The following is a 16,594-nucleotide window of genomic DNA, read 5'->3' on the forward strand; positions in this document are numbered from 1 at the left end:
AATTAGACACATTTAAAAAAGGGGTACCTGTCCTAGTGAAAGTGTCCCAGCAAAACAAAATCAACATCAAAAATGTAATTGTTTTGGTGGTTGTCATTTTTAGCTGGTGTAACAGCAGAGCTGTTTTGGGGCTGGGGGCTTCCAGCCTGCCTTTGGCCCCTCTCTTTCTCTAGAGACTTTGAAGGCCCATCTGGATGCCTTCCTGTGTGACCTGCCCCAGGTGGTCCTGCTCCGGCAGGGGGCTGGGGCTTTGCTCTGCAGAGGTCCTTTCCAGTCCCTAGCATTGTGTGCTGCTGGCCCTGTGCCGTGGGGTGCAGGCAGCGCTGGGAGCTGTGGGATGCTGGAGGCCATCTGTGCTCCCCAGCCCTCCGCTCGGTCACGTGTGAGGCTCTGGGAAGCAGACCCAGCTGCTTCCCTTGGTGCTGTGGCTCCTTCCAGCAGGCTGGAGCAAGCAGGAGCTGCTGCCCGGCCTCGGAGCCCGCTGGCACAGGCGTGCTGCCCCGGTGGGCAGGGGAGCGTGGGGAGGCTGGGCTGGCCGTGGGCATGAGAAGGGCCTGGAAGGTGGGAGCGTGAGGGTGCTGTGCTCAGCCAGGGCTTCCTCGGTTTCACTCCAAGGCTGAGGAATGTCTATCCATAACCACATCCAGATGTGCCTCCTTGGCAGCCTGCTGTTGGGACACAAGCGAGGGGACGCAGGATCGGCGCTCTCGAATGGGATGTAAGTATCTGCTCTGTTTGATCAGGGTGGGCTGGGGAGGCTCAGGCAGCAAGCAGCCTGAAGTGGAGACTGTCCCTGCTGCTTCCCTTCTCCTCCAGCCTGCAGCTTTTCTTTCTGCCTTCTTCTTGCAGCGTCCTTAAGCGCAGCACCCTGAGCTGCAACGGTTAACACGCAGCGGTTTGGCTACAGGCTCTGAACAGTCCTGCTACGTCTGCTTCACCCTTTACTTTCCAAAGAACTTTCTGGTGGGGGAGAGTGTTTGAGGTTGATTTTCCAGCAGCAAATCTGGGGCTTCTTTAGATTGTGCCTCCAGAGACAGAGCTTCCTCCCAGGCACAAACATGTTCCAGTCACCAGCCATTCCTCGGCAGCAACAGGACACGAAGCTCTCCCCCCATCTCCATGTCACGCTAGGGAATGCTTAGAGCAAAACATGGGAATTTTCACACTCCCCAGTGTCACAGGCAGGCAGGAAAAATATAACCAGCAAAATGGGCAGCTTCTGACCACGTTTTGTAATAGCTTTGGGGCATCTTTGGATTAAGCTCAGCAATGGGTGCCACCTGGCATTTAGTGGGGTGAGTCACTAGGTAGTCCCGGTGCTGTCCGTGCTGGGGTGCAGCAACGCATTCATGCTCATGCACTGGAGCTGCTGGGATTTAGGGTACATCACCAGAGGCAGTGAGTGCTGGGAAGGGCTGGGAAAGAGGGTGGTTGTTTTGGTGGGGCTGTTTCTTACCCCTTCGTGAGCCTGCAAAGCTTTACTCTCCCTCCTGGGGGCAGGGGAAATGAGTTTGCAAGAGGGGGGAGGGCAGGTTCCTCACCCTGCGCTTTGCTGCTCCAGAAGGGCCTGTCTACCTGAAGCACTCAGGGTGTAAGCTGAGCTGCTGAGCTCTCCATAGGTCTGAAAAACCACCCCACTTACACCTAAGACTGCTCCTGAATTTAGGGAAGTACCTCTGGAGGCTGCTGAGCCTGTAGAAGGTACCTTCTGCTACCTTGTTGGCAGCTGAATGCTCTCATTAGAGACCTGCTGCTGTACTTCGGGGGAACTGGAGCCTTCCCTGCTTGCTGGATCTTGCCACGGCATGCCTGGCACGATCCCACACAGAGACTGCCCCCGTGGCACATCGCACCCTACAAGATCAGGCACACAACCTGCACTGCTCAAACACAGCAGAACTGCAAGCCCCAAACCCTGCCACATCTGCACAAGTGACTCACCAGCAGGTCTGCAGGGTGACAGGAGGAGCGGTGCCGGCAGCCAGCATTTCCCAGAGGTCATGGAGACGGTGGAGCAGGCAGACAGGGCTGCAAAGAGCCATCAGGGTTCTCATGCAGAGCTCTCACTTGCCTTCTGCCATGGTGCCAGGCAGTTCCTCGATGGGAATCTCACTGCCCTCTACAACTCCCTCAAAAGAAGGTTTGAGCGAGGTGGGGGTCGGTCTCTTCTTACATGCAACAAGAGACCGAGTGAGAGAAAATGGCCTCAAGTAGACCCAGGGGAGGCTCAGGCTGGATATTAGGAAACATTTCTTCACAGAAAGGATTGTCAAGTGCTGGAATAGGCTGCTCAGGCAGGTGGTGGAGTCACCATCCCTGGAGGTATTTAAAAGACTGATGTGGTGCTGAGTGATGTAGTTTAGTGGTAGCAGCTTAGCAGTGGCTGTGAGGTTGTGAGCTCCAGGTGAGTGGTTGGATAGGATGATCTCAAAGGTTTCTTCCAGCCTCAGCAGTTCTCTGGTTCTGTGGGTGGTCTAAGCTCTTTCTGAGCCACTTGTACATGAGAGCAGACATCTTAACACCCACCTCCAGCCTTTGACCAGCAGCTTTGCAGTTCCTCTGTGCTTCAGTTTGCATTGTTGCATAAAAGCTTCAGCAGCTGGGGTGAAAGCTCAAAGGAGGCAACTGCAGTGACCATTTGCAAGCAGCTAGGGCGTGACTGGCATTGCAAAGGCAAGGCTGGCAGTGCCAGCAAGGGAGGCTGCAGTAAAACAGGACCAGTTGGACAGCTGATGAATCCACATATTTGAGGACTAGGGCAAGCAGAGAGAAAAAGAAAGTGCTCTGTCCTCTAACAGTATGGATCACATCCACTCGTTTGCACTGGCCTGGAAAGCAGCTCAGACAGGAAAGCTGGAAATGGTTTTTGGAGCTGAGCCTGCATTTTTGTAACCTGTTTGCACAGTTTCAGCCAGCAGAACTTTTGCATCCAGGTGCTGCAATGCAATGGAAGCAGTGACACCATGCTGGTGATGCTGCGCTGCGGGCAGGAGCGCTGCTGTGACAATGGCACCATCCAGCAGCTCAGTGCAGCTGAGCACTGACTTTGAGCCTCTGTCTCTCTGTTTGGCTCCAACTCACAATCCCATCTGCTGGGAAAGCTCTCAGGACATTCAGCTAATGAAATCCTACAGCCTGCTCCCAGTGTGTTTATAGATGTGGAGGGTTCCAAGCTGGCTGAGATGGACTCTTCTGATAAGGCAGCTTAGCGACTGCTTCAATTACTTCATGTTTCTAGAGCTTTGCACGAACCAATGTGCTGAGGAGTGTCTCTTGTATTCCAGCCAGCCTTGTACTTCTAGTCAAGATCAAATTGTTCAGACATGGCTTTGTAATCCCTTTGTTCCACGTGAGACCTCTTCCCCAACACCCTGCCACGCAGAAAGGCACCAAAACCACCTGGAGCAGCAGCTTCGAGGTCATTAACTTTGCCTGGGGGAAAAACAATCAATGAGTTAAAAAAAAAACACCCAAACCAACACCAAAAAAATGAAACCATGGAGGAAAACTCATGACAGAAGTGAAAGAGGTCTTCTTCCCCTGCCCCAACACACAGAGCTGTTTTTTCCCCCCCTTTAAACACTACAAACTCTGCTCAAACAGTGAAACCTAAGCTGCTTCGTGCACTGTTTCCTATGTGGGGCCAAACGAACCTTTGCCCTGTGGGCACCTCAAGGACATCCATGAGATACAAAACCAAAGATGAGACTCTGCCTGCACAGGACTCACACCAAGATAACTCAGCTAAGGGTTTGGAACCTTTGCTTGAGGGTCCTCTGTGAAGGTAAGAGAAGGACAGCAGCACAAAGCAGCGTGGAGAGAGCAAAACAAGAGATCTCCAGACAAAGGGAGTGCTGCTCGTGTCTGCTTGCCCAGCAACACATTCAAGCTAAACTGGTGTGGACACAGAAGTCAAAACACTCTCCTGGGACTTGGAGGATAGAGTCATAGAATGGCTTAAGCTAGAAGGGACATCAAAGCTCATCCAGTTCCAACCCCCTGCCATAGGCAGGGACACCTCTCACTACAACAGGTCGCTCAAGGCCTCATCCAACCTGGCCTTGAACACCTCCAGGCAGGGAGCAGCCACAACCTCCATGGGCAACCTGTGCCAGTGTCTCACCACCCTCACTGCAAAGAACCCTTTCCTAACAGCCAGTTTCAATCTCCCCTCTGCCAGTTCAAACCCATTCCCCCTTGTCCTGGCATTACAAGACCTTGTCAATAGTCCCTCCCCAGCCTTCCTGTAGCCCCCTTCAGATACTGGAAGGCCTTTCTAAGGTCTCCTTGAAGCCTTCTCTTCTCCAGGCTGCAGAGCCCCAACTCTTGTACCCTGTCCCCATAGCAGAGCTGCTGCAGCCCTCTGAGAATCTTTGTGGCTCTCCTCTGGACTGGCTCTAACAGTTCAAAGAGCAGGGACCAAGTGAGGCTTGTTTGGAAGATGTAGTCACCAGAGCTTCAGGTGGTGCAGGCTGCCTGCTGTCAGCACCCTGGTCTAAGTGAGGTGAAGCTAATTTGTCCGTGGCTGCAAGGTGGGCACAGGTTGTGGTGCTTCTGCTAGTGGCTGGTTCTCGAGCAGCATCAGCAAAAGGAGGCAGAGGAACAGCAGCACAAGGTGATGAAGGGCCTGGGAGCTTGATTTGTTCTTGTTGAGTGAATCCCAGTGGGAAAACTGCTGGGAACGAGGTGGGAGAGGGGCACATGCACCCTGTGGGCCAGAGCCTAGAGCTCAGTTTCCAGCACTTGGTGTTAAAACCCAACTTTGTTCTCATGAAATGCCTTCAATCAACACGAAAGGCAAATATCCAAGGCTTCAAGCTTTGCCTCAAGGCATCACCACCCCCCAAAATTTTCCAAAGCCCCCTGAGGATTCAAAACAACCTCACTGAACCTACTGCAGCTGGATCCCCAATGCTTTCTTTAGCTCAATTCACAGAGAAACAGCTAAGCCATCTCCAGCAGCAGCCACAGCAGCACATACTGCATAACCTCACCAGGTACACAGCCCCTCCATCGCCTAGCTCAAACCTACCAGTGACAGCTTCAGGAATGAGAGGAAGAGCTGGAAATGCTTCCTATGCAGCCAGTTGTTCTGCTGTACATGGTGAGGAGGGATGCTCCTGTAAGCCAGGCTGAGATGAGTGTGCAGCAGGGCTCCTGGCTGTGGTTTTTACCAGCTTGCTCAGAGTTCCACATTCCCAGCTTGCCTCGCTCCTGCAGCTGCTTTTCCCAGACTGGATGGGTTGATAAACCACTCTTCAAGGCACAAAGCAACAGGCTGGAATTTCCAAGGCTTCTTAACTGAATTCAGGGACAGGATCCAGAGGCTGCTCCCCACCTGGGCCCAAGTGGGCACAAGTGCCAAGTGATGGAGGACGTGATGGCTGCTGCAAAAGAAGGAAGTTTCCAGGATGAGCTCAAGGCTTTCTGTCATTCAGCTGAGAATAGAGGAATGGCAACTTTAAAATCACCATTTAGCTGCTCTTACTGCAGCTCTCCTTGGCCATATTTCAGAATCCTCTTCTAAACTCAATGAAAGCCAGGCAGAGGACTGGGCCCTCTGCCCGAGTGTGCAGCAGTGCAGCTCAGATTCCCTGCCTGGATGCTCACCAGGGTGCCGTGCCCAGCTCTGGCTGTTTCCAGCTTTCGAGCATTTTCTTGCTTCTCAGGTCATGCAGGCTCTGGACCCTTGGTCCTTCCAGCATGTTCCCCTTGTACAGGCTCCCCAGGTTTCCACTTCAATAATATGAGACCTCTCAGCCTCCTGTGACAGGCCAGCTCAATCCTCTAACACTGCTGGTGCTCGCAGCTCAGCATAAGACACTCCCAACCTTCCCCAAGTCCTCCTTTATCCCACTGCTGGGGCACACTGCACCATCCCATTCAGTCCTGCTTGAGCTGGACTCCAGATCCCTGCTGCAGCTATCCTCAGATAGCCAAAGAGGGACCATTTCCCATTTCTCCACACTTGGAGAACAGAGGAGGCAGCCCTGGCAGCCAAGCCCACATTCAAGGTCAGGCCACACCTTGAGTCCAGTTCTGGGCTCCTCAATTGTAGAGAGAAGTTGCAGTACTGGAAGGTGTCCACAGGAGGGCGACAAAGCTGTGAGGGGCCTGGAGCACAGCCCTGAGAGGAGAGGCTGAGGGAGCTGGGGGGGTGCAGCCTGCAGAAGAGGAGGCTCAGGGCAGAGCTCATTGCTGCCTGCAGCTGCCTGCAGGGAGGCTGTAGCCAGGTGGGGTTGGGCTCTGCTGCCAGGCAAGCAGCAGCAGAACAAGGGGACAGAGCCTCAAGTTGTGCCAGGGCAGGTCTGGGCTGGCTGTTAGGAGGAAGCTGTTGTCAGAGAGAGTGATTGGCATTGGAATGGGCTGCCCAGAGAGGTGGTGGACTGGCCATGCCTGGAGGTGTTGAGGCCAAGGCTGGCTGGGGCACTTAGTGCCATGGTCTGGCTGACTGGCTAGGGCTGGGTGCTAGGTTGGCTTGGATGAGCTTGGAGGGCTCTTCCAGCCTGGTTGATTCTGTGATTTCCCAAGGCACTGAGTGACACAGCAGTTTTACAACCCCAGCTGGACATCCCTCTCAGCGTGCTGCTTAGGCAGATAGCTGAGTCCCCAACCCTGGATGTGCTTAAAAGTCATTGGGATGTGGTGCTTGGGAGTATGGATTAGGCTGAACCTTGTAGAGTAGGGATATTGGTTGGACTTGGTGACCCTGAGCGGGGGGTTCCAGCCTGAACATTTCTGTGATTCTGTGCACACAAAGCCTGAGAATGTCCACCCTGGAGGTGGATGTACAGCAAGAACCCGCCATAAGAAACACTTTGCTGTGTTCACATCTCTTTTGTTTGGCATCAGATATTTCCTGCTCACTTTGATAGCCCTGTAATTTTTATATTCCCCCTGGTGCTGAGGTGGTTGGATAATCTTTTCTGGCTCTAGGACGAGCTGGAGTGTCTGCCAGAACCATAAATCCCTCTGATTTCAGGAACAGAACAGCTTTTCCCACACTGACATCCATGGATAGACCTCAACACCTGCATAACAACCACAGAATCGTAGGGGTAGGAAGGGAGCTCTGGAGATCAGCTAGTCCAGCCCCTCCTGCCAAAGCAGTCCAGGGTTTTCCTTTAAAAGCAGGGAATTTCAGAAGGAAATATCTAGCCAAGACTGAAAACAAACCCAAACCTATATAATTTCGTGAGAGGAGACTGACAACTTCTTCTGAAAGCTAGATGTCTATATTTGGCACTGAACTCTTTTATTTCAGCATAAAAATGGCTATTTCAGGGCCTTTTCTTTCAGTAAATGACAAGACAGAAGAAAATCCTGGCTATCAGCCCAGGCTTGTAACCATTCAAGGTTTTTGTTGGCTTTTTCAAGGGTGCCTATTGCCAGATCCTGAGATGCTGGCAGGATAGATCTGTAAGTCATGGAAAGGATGAGTTTTGTCACACACACATGTTTCATCCCAAACCCTCACTGATAAAATTAAACAGAGGAAAGAGCCAGGACGTTTATCCAGCTCCTTAATTACCATCTGCAGCCTGGCAACTGAAATAAGAGCAAATTTTTGCATAGAAAATGGGGGGAAGGATAAAAATCTGCTATCAGAACAGGGAAAGAGATGAGACTTTGTAAAGAGATACAGAAACATCCCAACTCTATCAGGATCCATCCCACAGGCTTCACATCTCCCACTCGCTGTGAAGACTGCACAAAGCCAAGCAGCACCTCAATAGAATCACAGAAACAACCAGGTTGGAAGAGACCTCCAAGATCATCCAGTCCAACCTGGCACACAGCCCTATCAATAAAGCCCAACCCATCACAAGACAAGGAGGAAAAAAAAAAGCCTCAGGTTTAGTTCTTTAGTGCTTTTTGAGACAGGGTCCTTGGATTTTGGTACCTCAATAGCACCCAGCAAAACTTCTTGCTCCTGATGGGCATAAGAGCAAGATGGGTGAGATGATCTTGGCTGATTCAAGACAGCTGTAATACTGCCAAAGGAAGCTTAAGAGCATAAAAACCACAGATCATCCAGTCCAACTGTCAACCCAACCCCACCATGGCCACTAAACCCTGTCCCACAGTGCCATGGCCACACGTTTCTTCAACACCTCCAGGCAGGGGGACTCCACCACCCCCCTGGGCAGCCTGTGCCAATCCCTGACCACTCCTGCAGCAAAGATTTTTTTTTCTCCTCTCCAACCTAATTCTCCCCTGGCACAATGTCAGGCCATTTCCTCTCCTTCCATCACCTGATACTAGGGAGAAGAGCCCAACCCCACTTCACTGCAACCTCCTTTCAGGGAGTTGTTGAGGGCAAGGAGAAGGCTGAGGGGAGACCTCAAAAATAAGCAACGCCTGTTCCTTCAGACACTCCACACAAGATTTGTGCTCCAGACCTTTCATGAGCTTTGCTGTCCTTCTCTGGACCTGCTCAATGCCTTTCCTGTAATGAGGGGCCCCAAAACTGAACACCAGGATTTGAGGTGCCCCATTTTTGAGCTGCTGTGGGGACAGTGGTGATCAGAGAAGCTGTATTTGCTGCAGATGCTGGACCAGCTCCTTCCCCCAAGTATGGTTATGTGCTGCTTTCTGCTTCTTCCCCCTCCTTCATGATTGGTTTTGTTTGTTTGTTTGCAGCTGAAGAACTGGGCAAATGAGACAGAAGATCTCCAGGAAAAGTGTAAGCCAGAAACCAAATTTTGTATTTCAAAAGGCAGCCTCACCTCTCACACTTGAATAAAGCATTCCTAACATCAGACTCTGCTTTGCTTCTGCCTGGTGGGATTTATTTGCCCGCCTCTTGCTTACCAGCTAGGATTGTTTTGGTGTCTTCTCACATGCAACAAGTGAGGAGGAAGTTCTTCAGCACGAGAGTGGTGAGAGCCTGGAATGGGTTGCCCAGGGAGGCAGTGGAGGCCCCATCCCTGGAGGTGTTTAAGGCCAGGCTGGATGAGGTTCTGGCCAGCCTGATCTAGGGTAGAGTGTCCCTGCCCATGGCAGAGGGCTGGAACTAGATGATCCTTGTGGTCCCTTCCAACCCTGACTGATCCTACGATTCTAAGCGACAGAACAAGAGGAAATGGCCTCAAGTTGCACTAGGGGAGGTTCAGGAAAAATCTCTTCCCAAAAAGGGTTGTCAGGCTGCCCAGTGAGGTGGTAGAGTCATCATGCTTAGAGGTATTTAAAAGCCACATGGATGTGGTGCTGAGGGAGGTGGTTTTGTGGTGGTGGCTTGGCAGTAGTGGTGGGATTGGCAAGCTGCAGGCGAGTGCAGGAAGTGATGATCTCAAAGGTCTCTTCCAGCCTCAACAGTTCTGAGTCTGTGATCTGGCAGAGGCAAAACATCTGTGCCCCTTCTAACCTTATTAGTGGAAGTTATTTATAATGGTTTAATATTTTATAAAGATCACTGGCAGCAAAAAGGCCTTGAGTGCATCTGAGAGCATGCTTAACGTGCTCATTTTCGAGCACAACTTATGGCTGGTTTGCAGGATCTGGCTCTTTGTGTACCCAGGGAGAAGCCTGCCCTTCAGCAGCCAGCTCCCTGCCTCCCTATTTTGCCTCAAAAAAGGGTAAAAGCAGCAAGAAACAGTTACCAAGCTGGGAGGGGGAGATATAAAACATAAAATAACCAAATGATTCTTAAAGGCTTGTAGTGACCGGATGAGGAGGAATGGATTGAAAAGATTTAGACCAGAAATGTGAAAGAAATTCCTTAGTGAGGGTGAGGAGACACTGGAAAATGCTGCCCAGGGAGGCTGTGGTTGCCCCCTCCCTGGAGGTGTTCAAGGCCAGGATGGACGAGGCCTTGAGCAACCTGACCTAGTGGGAGGCTGCTCTGCTCATGGCAAGGTGTTGGAATCAGATGAGCCTTAAGGTCCCTTCTGACCTAATCCACTCTCTGATTCTCTGGTTTATGGAGGGCTGGCATCACTCACCATTTCCACCTCATTCTCCCCAAAGCAGCAAACCCCTTGAGAAATCAAACATGTTGAGCAGAGGGATGTGGGAGGAAGGGCTGGTTTCACCTTGTGCTTCACAAGTGGTGTTCAGGATGATGGCTTGGTGGCTTAACTAACGGTGTCACACAGCCAGAGCAGCAGGATCAGCAGGAGGCTTGCAACCTTTGTGCCTTGGGCCAGTTCCTCAATGTGTTCCAGCTCAGCCTTGCTTGCATGCATCAGCAAAGCTGCCAACTCCTCACGGCTGACCCCCTGTGCATTTCTTTACAGATGGACATTGGTGCTGGGCAGATCAGACGCAGCTCTTAACAGTCCCAGAAACACAATGAGAGTTCGTCTCAAAGGGGATGCAATCTGTACGCTCTTCCTGCTGGTGGCACTTTGCTCTTTACTCTACTCCCAGCTGGAACATTTGGTCCCAGCAGGAAACAAGCAGCTGACACAGAAGCAGCCTTCAGTAGCACCAAAAGCAGTCTCTGATCCCAGAGGGTCTTGGAGACCAAGGCCAGCACAGGCAATGGTGCCCAGACCTCAAGCAACTACTGTTAGACGAAAAGAAGTGGCCAACAACAGGGTCCAAACTACGACTCCAGCCCCAGTGACGGATTCTGCCTTCGACTTCAAACTCTATCTCCTAAACAAGGACAAGAGGAACTTCAATCTTCTCATCAACCAGCCCAAGAAATGCAGGAAAACACCTGGAGGTCCCTTTCTGCTCATTGCTATCAAATCAGTAGTTGAAGACTTTGACAGACGTGAGATTGTCCGGAAGACTTGGGGCAGGGAGGGTCTGGTGAACGGGGAGCAGGTCCAGCGAGTGTTCCTCCTGGGAACACCAAAGAATAGGACAGTGCTGGAAACGTGGGAGACCCTGATCCACCAGGAGAGCCAGGCATACCGGGACATTTTACTCTGGGACTTCATGGACACCTTCTTCAACCTGACCCTGAAGGAGATCCACTTCCTGAACTGGGCTGCTGAGTTCTGCCACAGCGTGAAGTTCATCTTCAAAGGCGACGCCGACGTCTTCGTTAACGTGGAGAACATCGTCGACTTCCTCCGGAGGCGCGACCCCGCCCAGGACCTCTTTGTGGGGGACATCATCTACAACGCCCGCCCCATCCGCCTCCAAACCAGCAAGTACTACATCCCCCAGACCATCTATGGGCTGAGCATCTACCCAGCCTACGCAGGAGGAGGAGGGTTCCTGCTGTCCAGCCGCACCATGAGGAAGCTCTCTAGGGCGTGCAGGGAGGTGGAACTCTTCCCCATCGACGATGTCTTCTTGGGTATGTGCCTACAGAGGATCAACCTCAAACCCACTTCGCACGAAGGGTTCAAGACCTTCGGCATCGTTAAGCCTTCCGCTGCCCCGCACCTCCAGACCTTTGACCCTTGTTTTTACAAGGACCTCATGGTAGTTCACAGCCTGAAAGTGGCTGAGATCTGGCTAATGTGGAACCTGCTGCACAGCCCACGTCTTTCCTGTACTCAGAAGAAGCAGGTGAAGAAGCCTTTCCAATGGCAAATGAAGGCTAAGATTACACAGGCAGCACCCCCTGGATAATGCAGGCAGCAAACCAGCTGAGGAAAGGAACCTGCTGCCACTGCAACCAAATGGAACCGACTTTAGAAGTACTTCAGCACATCATCTTCTCTTAAGATTTGTAAATGAGACCAATTACTGCAGGATTTCACCCAAATCCCCTATTTGCACATGTACCATGTAGGTCTTTCTCCTCATTAAGGAGTCCAAATAACCCTACCAGCATCTTTAATTTATTATTATTTATTAGAAATGTAGTAGTGCTCAGTGGGCCAATGTGTGGAGAAAAAGAAAGGACACTGCAAGAGGTAATCCTTGGGAGATTCTGAAGCACTCTGAGACGTAAAAGACAGAGGGTAAGAGATCACAGAATCACAATGGTTGGAAGGAGCTCTAAGAGCATAGCATGGGTTAGGTTGGAAGAGACCTCATGGATCATCCAGTTCCAATGCCCTGACAAAGGCAGGGACACCTCCCACTACAACAGGTTGCTCAAGGCCTCATCCAACCTGGCCTTGAACACCTCAAGGGAGGGAGGGAGCAGCCACAACCTCCATGGGCAACCTGTGCCAGTGTCTCACCACCCTCACTGCAAAAAACCTTTTCCTAACATCTAGTCTGACTCTCCCCTTTGCCAGTTTAAACCCATTCCTCCTTGTCCTGGCATTACAAGACCTTGTCACTAGTCACTGCCCAGCTTCCCTGTAGCCCCCTTCAGATACAGGAAGGCCACTCCAAGGTCTCCTCGAAGCCTTCCCTTCTCCAAGCTGAAGAGTCCCAACCCAAGTTCATCATCAAGTTCAACTATTATCCAACTCTCATGTCATCAAGGAGCACAGGAATTGTTGTCAACTTGTCACCCTGACTTGGATTCATTGAGAAATGACCAAAAGCTGCACAGAAACTGGAGGAAAGGAAATCAAATCACCTTAGTGTATATGCTCAGATCAAAGCACCAGTGCCTGGTTGGCTTTCTGTTGGCCATGTACAGAGGAGAACAGAACAACTAACAGCTGTTAAAATGAGGCCCTATACCCTAAAGGTAGGCTGTGCAACAAGAAAATAAAGCAGAAGCTGAGGCTGGCATGGCCTGTTGAGCAAAGGGCAGGTAAGGAGACAACTGGAAAGGGACAGAATTCCAAAAGACTTTTAAAGAAAGGACAAGAAGAACTTTGAGTGGCTGCCTCTGAACCTGGATTTGTCATTGTTCAAAGCAACACCTCAGCTGAAATCTCTGCCCCACTGACACACTCAGGTTTTGGCATTTCTGCTGAGAGTTCAGGCTCTCAACACTATCAACTTGCACTAAGTGTCCATCAGCAAAATCATCCAACAGCATTTGATCTCTCTTACCACCTATTCCAGACCTTCAGAAGACTGGAGAAATCCTTTGGCTGTTGCTTGTGAGAGTAGAACCACAGAGAGCTGCTGCTTGCATCACATTTGGGAGCCTCTTCAAACCAAGGAAAAACTTGTCAGTGGGCTGGGCTGCTTTCTGCAGGCCTCAGTGCTCCTGCCTGGCATGCAGCAAACTGTGAAGAGCAGCCAAGACTCTTCATGCTGCTGTGGGTGACATGTGAAAGCAGAAAGTATTCTTCAGACAACAGGCTTCAGATAAAAAGCCTTCTAAATTCATCACCAGAAAGCAAACCCTCAAAGCAATCTTTCTGTTGGACCTCTCAAGCTTCAGTGAGTCTGCAGCTTCAGAAGTATTTGAAGCGCAGGGACAGTGGATTGCTCAGTTTTTCAAAGAACAGGCAACACTTTGAGGCAACAGATTACCTTAAAAGAGCATCATCATCTTCTTGGACATCAAAAAGGAAGCAAATTCCTTTACATCAGGGTTAAAGAGCTATGAAATCCATGGGGCAAGGAGCCTGGACTCACCTCTGACACTATGTCTGTTAATTCTTCCAGAGTGTTTCCCCTCTCATCCAAACTCTTATCCATCAGAGACCCCCTGATGCCATTCCTCTTCAGAAGGAGCTTCAAAAGGAGACCAAAAGCAGTTCTAAGTATCCAGGAAGCTGCTTTCCCTTGAACAGAACCTGCAGCCTGGCTACATTTGGTGTTTAGGCATAACCTTCCTCCCACAGTCCAGGCTGACTGCTCATTAAGCAAGCACACCCTGGAGTAAAGGCAAGATGACAGTGGCTGTGGGTAGCTTGTTCCCAGCAGGCTTGCACATCACCCTCATTGTATGGGTTTAAGCCTTGGACACCCAAGGAAAGGTCAGCTAGACAGAAATCATTGCCCAGAGCAGCTCCTAGCCTCCAGGAGTGATGTCCATCATAATGAATCCCACAAGGAAATCCCCCCTTTCAGGAACACTTTTTTAACACAAGTTAAGGGAGAACTAAATTCAATCTGATGTCACTTGCCCAACAGAGAAGGTCACTCACTTTATTTTTGGCCTGGGATAAACTCACAGAAGTAAGATTTCCCACAGCTTTGGGAACAGAGGAGGGATTTGGGCTTCTCTACATTTGTAGCCTATTTGCTGTCACCACAGACACGTTCCCAGACCCCAACTGGAGACTGCTGTCTGATTATTTTTTAACAACTCTTCTGTGGCATGTCTGAATGAAGCAGAAATTCCCATTTCTTGCACAACAGCAACATTTTTCCACACAACTTGCCTGTTTTACTGGAATGAGTCTCTTGACTATTTAGGTGCTGGATTTTCATGATTCCCTGCCCTGGACATGTTTATAGAATCATAGAACCAGTCAGGGTTGGAAGGGACCACAAGGAGCAGCCAGTTCCAACCCCTCTGCCATGCCCAGGGACACCCTACCCTAGATCAGGCTGGCCAGAGCCTCATCCAGCCTGGCCTCAAACACCTCCCCCTGGGCAGCCCATTCCAGGCTCTCACCACTCATGCTGAAGAATATTTTTGGCCTAACCCAGCGCTTGTGTGGGGCTCATCACAGAATTGTTTTGGTTGGAAAAGACTTCTAAGATCACCAGGTCCAAGCATCAACCCAGCACCATCATAGCCATGTGCACCAAAGTGCCATGGCCACAGCTTTCTTGTACACTTATCATAGAATGGTTTAGGTTGGAAGGGACCTCAAAGCTCATCCAGTTCCAACCCCCTGCCACAGGCAGGGGCACCTCCCACCATGTCCCTCTTCCAGGCATGGGGACACTTTTCTTGAACACCTCCAGGGACAGTGACTCCACCACCTTCTTGGGCAGCCTGTGCCAATCCCTGACCACTCTTGCAGCAAAGCAACTTTCCCTCATCTCCAAGCTAAACCTCCCCTGGCACAATTTCAGACCACTTCCTCTCGCTCTATCACAAAATGGACTTTATGATCTTGAAAGTCTTCTCCAACCTGAACAATTCCAGGATTTGGTAGATTTTCAGGATCCAATCCTGAAATCCAAAAGCTCCTGTGAACTTTGCAGGACTCTGCCAGAGCCTTGCTGGTGGGAGAAAACCAGTCACAGCCCTGTGTGCTACCATCTGTGATGGTTATGAGCCTGTACAGAAACCTATCACCTGTGATTACTTTCCACTTGGAGAAATGATTTATGCCAGAATTAAAAGGTTGTGGACATGCTGCCAGTTGTCAGAGTGAGTCTGTCAAGTACTAACACCACAGGCAGTGCTCATGAAGACAGCAAGAAGGAAAATACATTACTGGTTAGATAACTTTCCTTAAGCTGGACATGGTTTAATGGTAAAGACAGACAAAGAAAGCTGGCTTACCTGATGACTTTCTAGAAGGCAGCTAGGCAGGTCCAGCAGGCTCTCTTGAGATCTGCTTTTTAAGCTGGGAATATAGATGGGTTCCTCCTCTAGAATGTCTTCAGCTCTACTCACAACACAGCATTAACCAGAGTGCATTTTGGCCAAGATCAAAGGCATTGCTCAACAGCCACCTGTCACAGAATCCCAGCGTGCTGAGGACTGGAAGGGACCTCTGGAGAGTCCAACCCTGATGCTTAAAGCAGGGGCACCTCACAGCAGCTTGTCCAGGATCACAACATCCAGGTGGGGCTGGAATCTCTCTGGAAAAGAAGACTCCACAACCTCTCTGGGCAGCCTGCTCCAGGGCTCCAGCACCCTTACATCAAACAAGTTTCTCCTCATGTTCAAATGTAACCTTCTGGGCTCCAGTTTGTGTCCACTGCCCTCTGCCCTTGCCAGCACAAATAGATGGCAGAAAGAGAACAACTTCTATACTGTGTTGCCTTAGTCTATGGAATGGCTGATTTCTTTTGTTCAGTGAACACTAAACCTACTATTTGTTAGTGCAAGACACATTTGCTTTTGTCTTTGTTCTCCAGCCTTTGCTGTGTTGCTTTTTGGCCCTGGTTTTAAAAGCTGCAGCTGAGCTGGAATCTCAGACCCCAGATGTGAGCACAACCTGCTCACAGGGAGATGCCAGAGTGCACTGCTGCAACCCTGCTTTGACTTCACCCAAAGGTGGGTTTCCTAAAAGATGGTGGGGGAGGTGAGGAATCTTTCCAGAAGATCTTAAAACCCCTTGGTGGGTACATGAGCCACTGAAATGACCTTTCTGATGCCAACCCATCCATTTCTGAATGATCTTCTGAGCAGCTTTCATTAGCTGCCTGGTTCAATGCACCATTTGAGGTTTTGCTACAAAGCCTTGCTTGGCAAGTTTCTGCTCATGACTAAGTCCATGATCAGAAGACACAGAAACATCCTAAGTGGGTTCCACCAGTAGCAAGGAAAGCAAGCAGACTTCCTCCTGACAGACACAAACTGCTGAAGCTAATCCAGTGCAGTACATTTTATTGAATCCCACAGATCTCCACACAGTCAGATTTAGGTTCTGCTGTACAGAAGCAGCCAGATTTAGTCACTAGAATGAGCAAAGCTGGCTTGAACCTCACATGCAACACCTCCAAATCCATCTTTGAACACATCAACTGGTAGCAAATGCCAAGATCCATCATCTGGTCAGGCCACTACTGACCTAGACACCATATATGAGAAAGCCAAAGAGGGTTCTGAAGCACCTGAGTGCTAAAGTGATGGTTTTCTCCCTGCAGCTTAATTATTTATCTCCTTACAGCAAACTGCAAAATCAATCAGTGCAAA

The 16,594-nt window shown here is 50.4% G+C and overlaps 1 protein-coding gene and 1 long non-coding RNA gene across 3 annotated transcripts; one reads left to right on the forward strand and one right to left on the reverse strand.

The window, feature by feature from the left end:
- Nucleotides 1-525: 525 nt before the first annotated feature.
- On the forward strand, nucleotides 526-11,723 carry B3GNT9 (UDP-GlcNAc:betaGal beta-1,3-N-acetylglucosaminyltransferase 9). Of its 2 annotated transcripts, none has more exons than XM_064160473.1 (2): nucleotides 526-718; nucleotides 10,239-11,723. In XM_064160473.1, the coding sequence occupies exons 1-2, from the start codon at nucleotides 624-626 to the stop codon at nucleotides 11,533-11,535; spliced, it is 1,392 nt and encodes a 463-aa protein (XP_064016543.1). In that variant the 5' UTR covers nucleotides 526-623; the 3' UTR covers nucleotides 11,536-11,723. The 2 variants fall into 2 exon arrangements, 1 of the variants encoding a protein (XP_064016543.1); XR_010306095.1 differs by lacking the exon at nucleotides 10,239-11,723 and adding an exon at nucleotides 8,644-8,752 and having other exon boundaries at nucleotides 638-718.
- A 1,297-nt stretch (nucleotides 11,724-13,020) lies between these two features.
- Nucleotides 13,021-15,494, reverse strand: LOC135184572 (uncharacterized). Its single transcript, XR_010306096.1, has 3 exons — nucleotides 15,233-15,494; nucleotides 13,402-13,500; nucleotides 13,021-13,077 (listed from the first exon to the last, which is right to left on the reverse strand). It is a non-coding gene; the product is annotated as an uncharacterized LOC135184572 (long non-coding RNA).
- Between the last annotated feature and the right edge of the window lie 1,100 nt (nucleotides 15,495-16,594).

Source organism: Pogoniulus pusillus, chromosome 20 (genome assembly GCF_015220805.1).
Source record: "Pogoniulus pusillus isolate bPogPus1 chromosome 20, bPogPus1.pri, whole genome shotgun sequence".
Taxonomy (NCBI): Eukaryota; Metazoa; Chordata; class Aves; order Piciformes; family Lybiidae; genus Pogoniulus; species Pogoniulus pusillus.

What these genes read in the sequence shown, in the direction of transcription:
- B3GNT9 (XM_064160473.1), top strand. Translation starts at nt 624, where the DNA reads ATGTCTATCCATAACCACATCCAGATGTGCCTCCTTGGCAGCCTGCTG. An exon ending in TCGGCGCTCTCGAATGGGAT is followed by an intron (nt 719 to 10,238) that starts GTAAGTATCTGC and finishes ATTTCTTTACAG; the next exon opens with ATGGACATTGGTGCTGGGCA.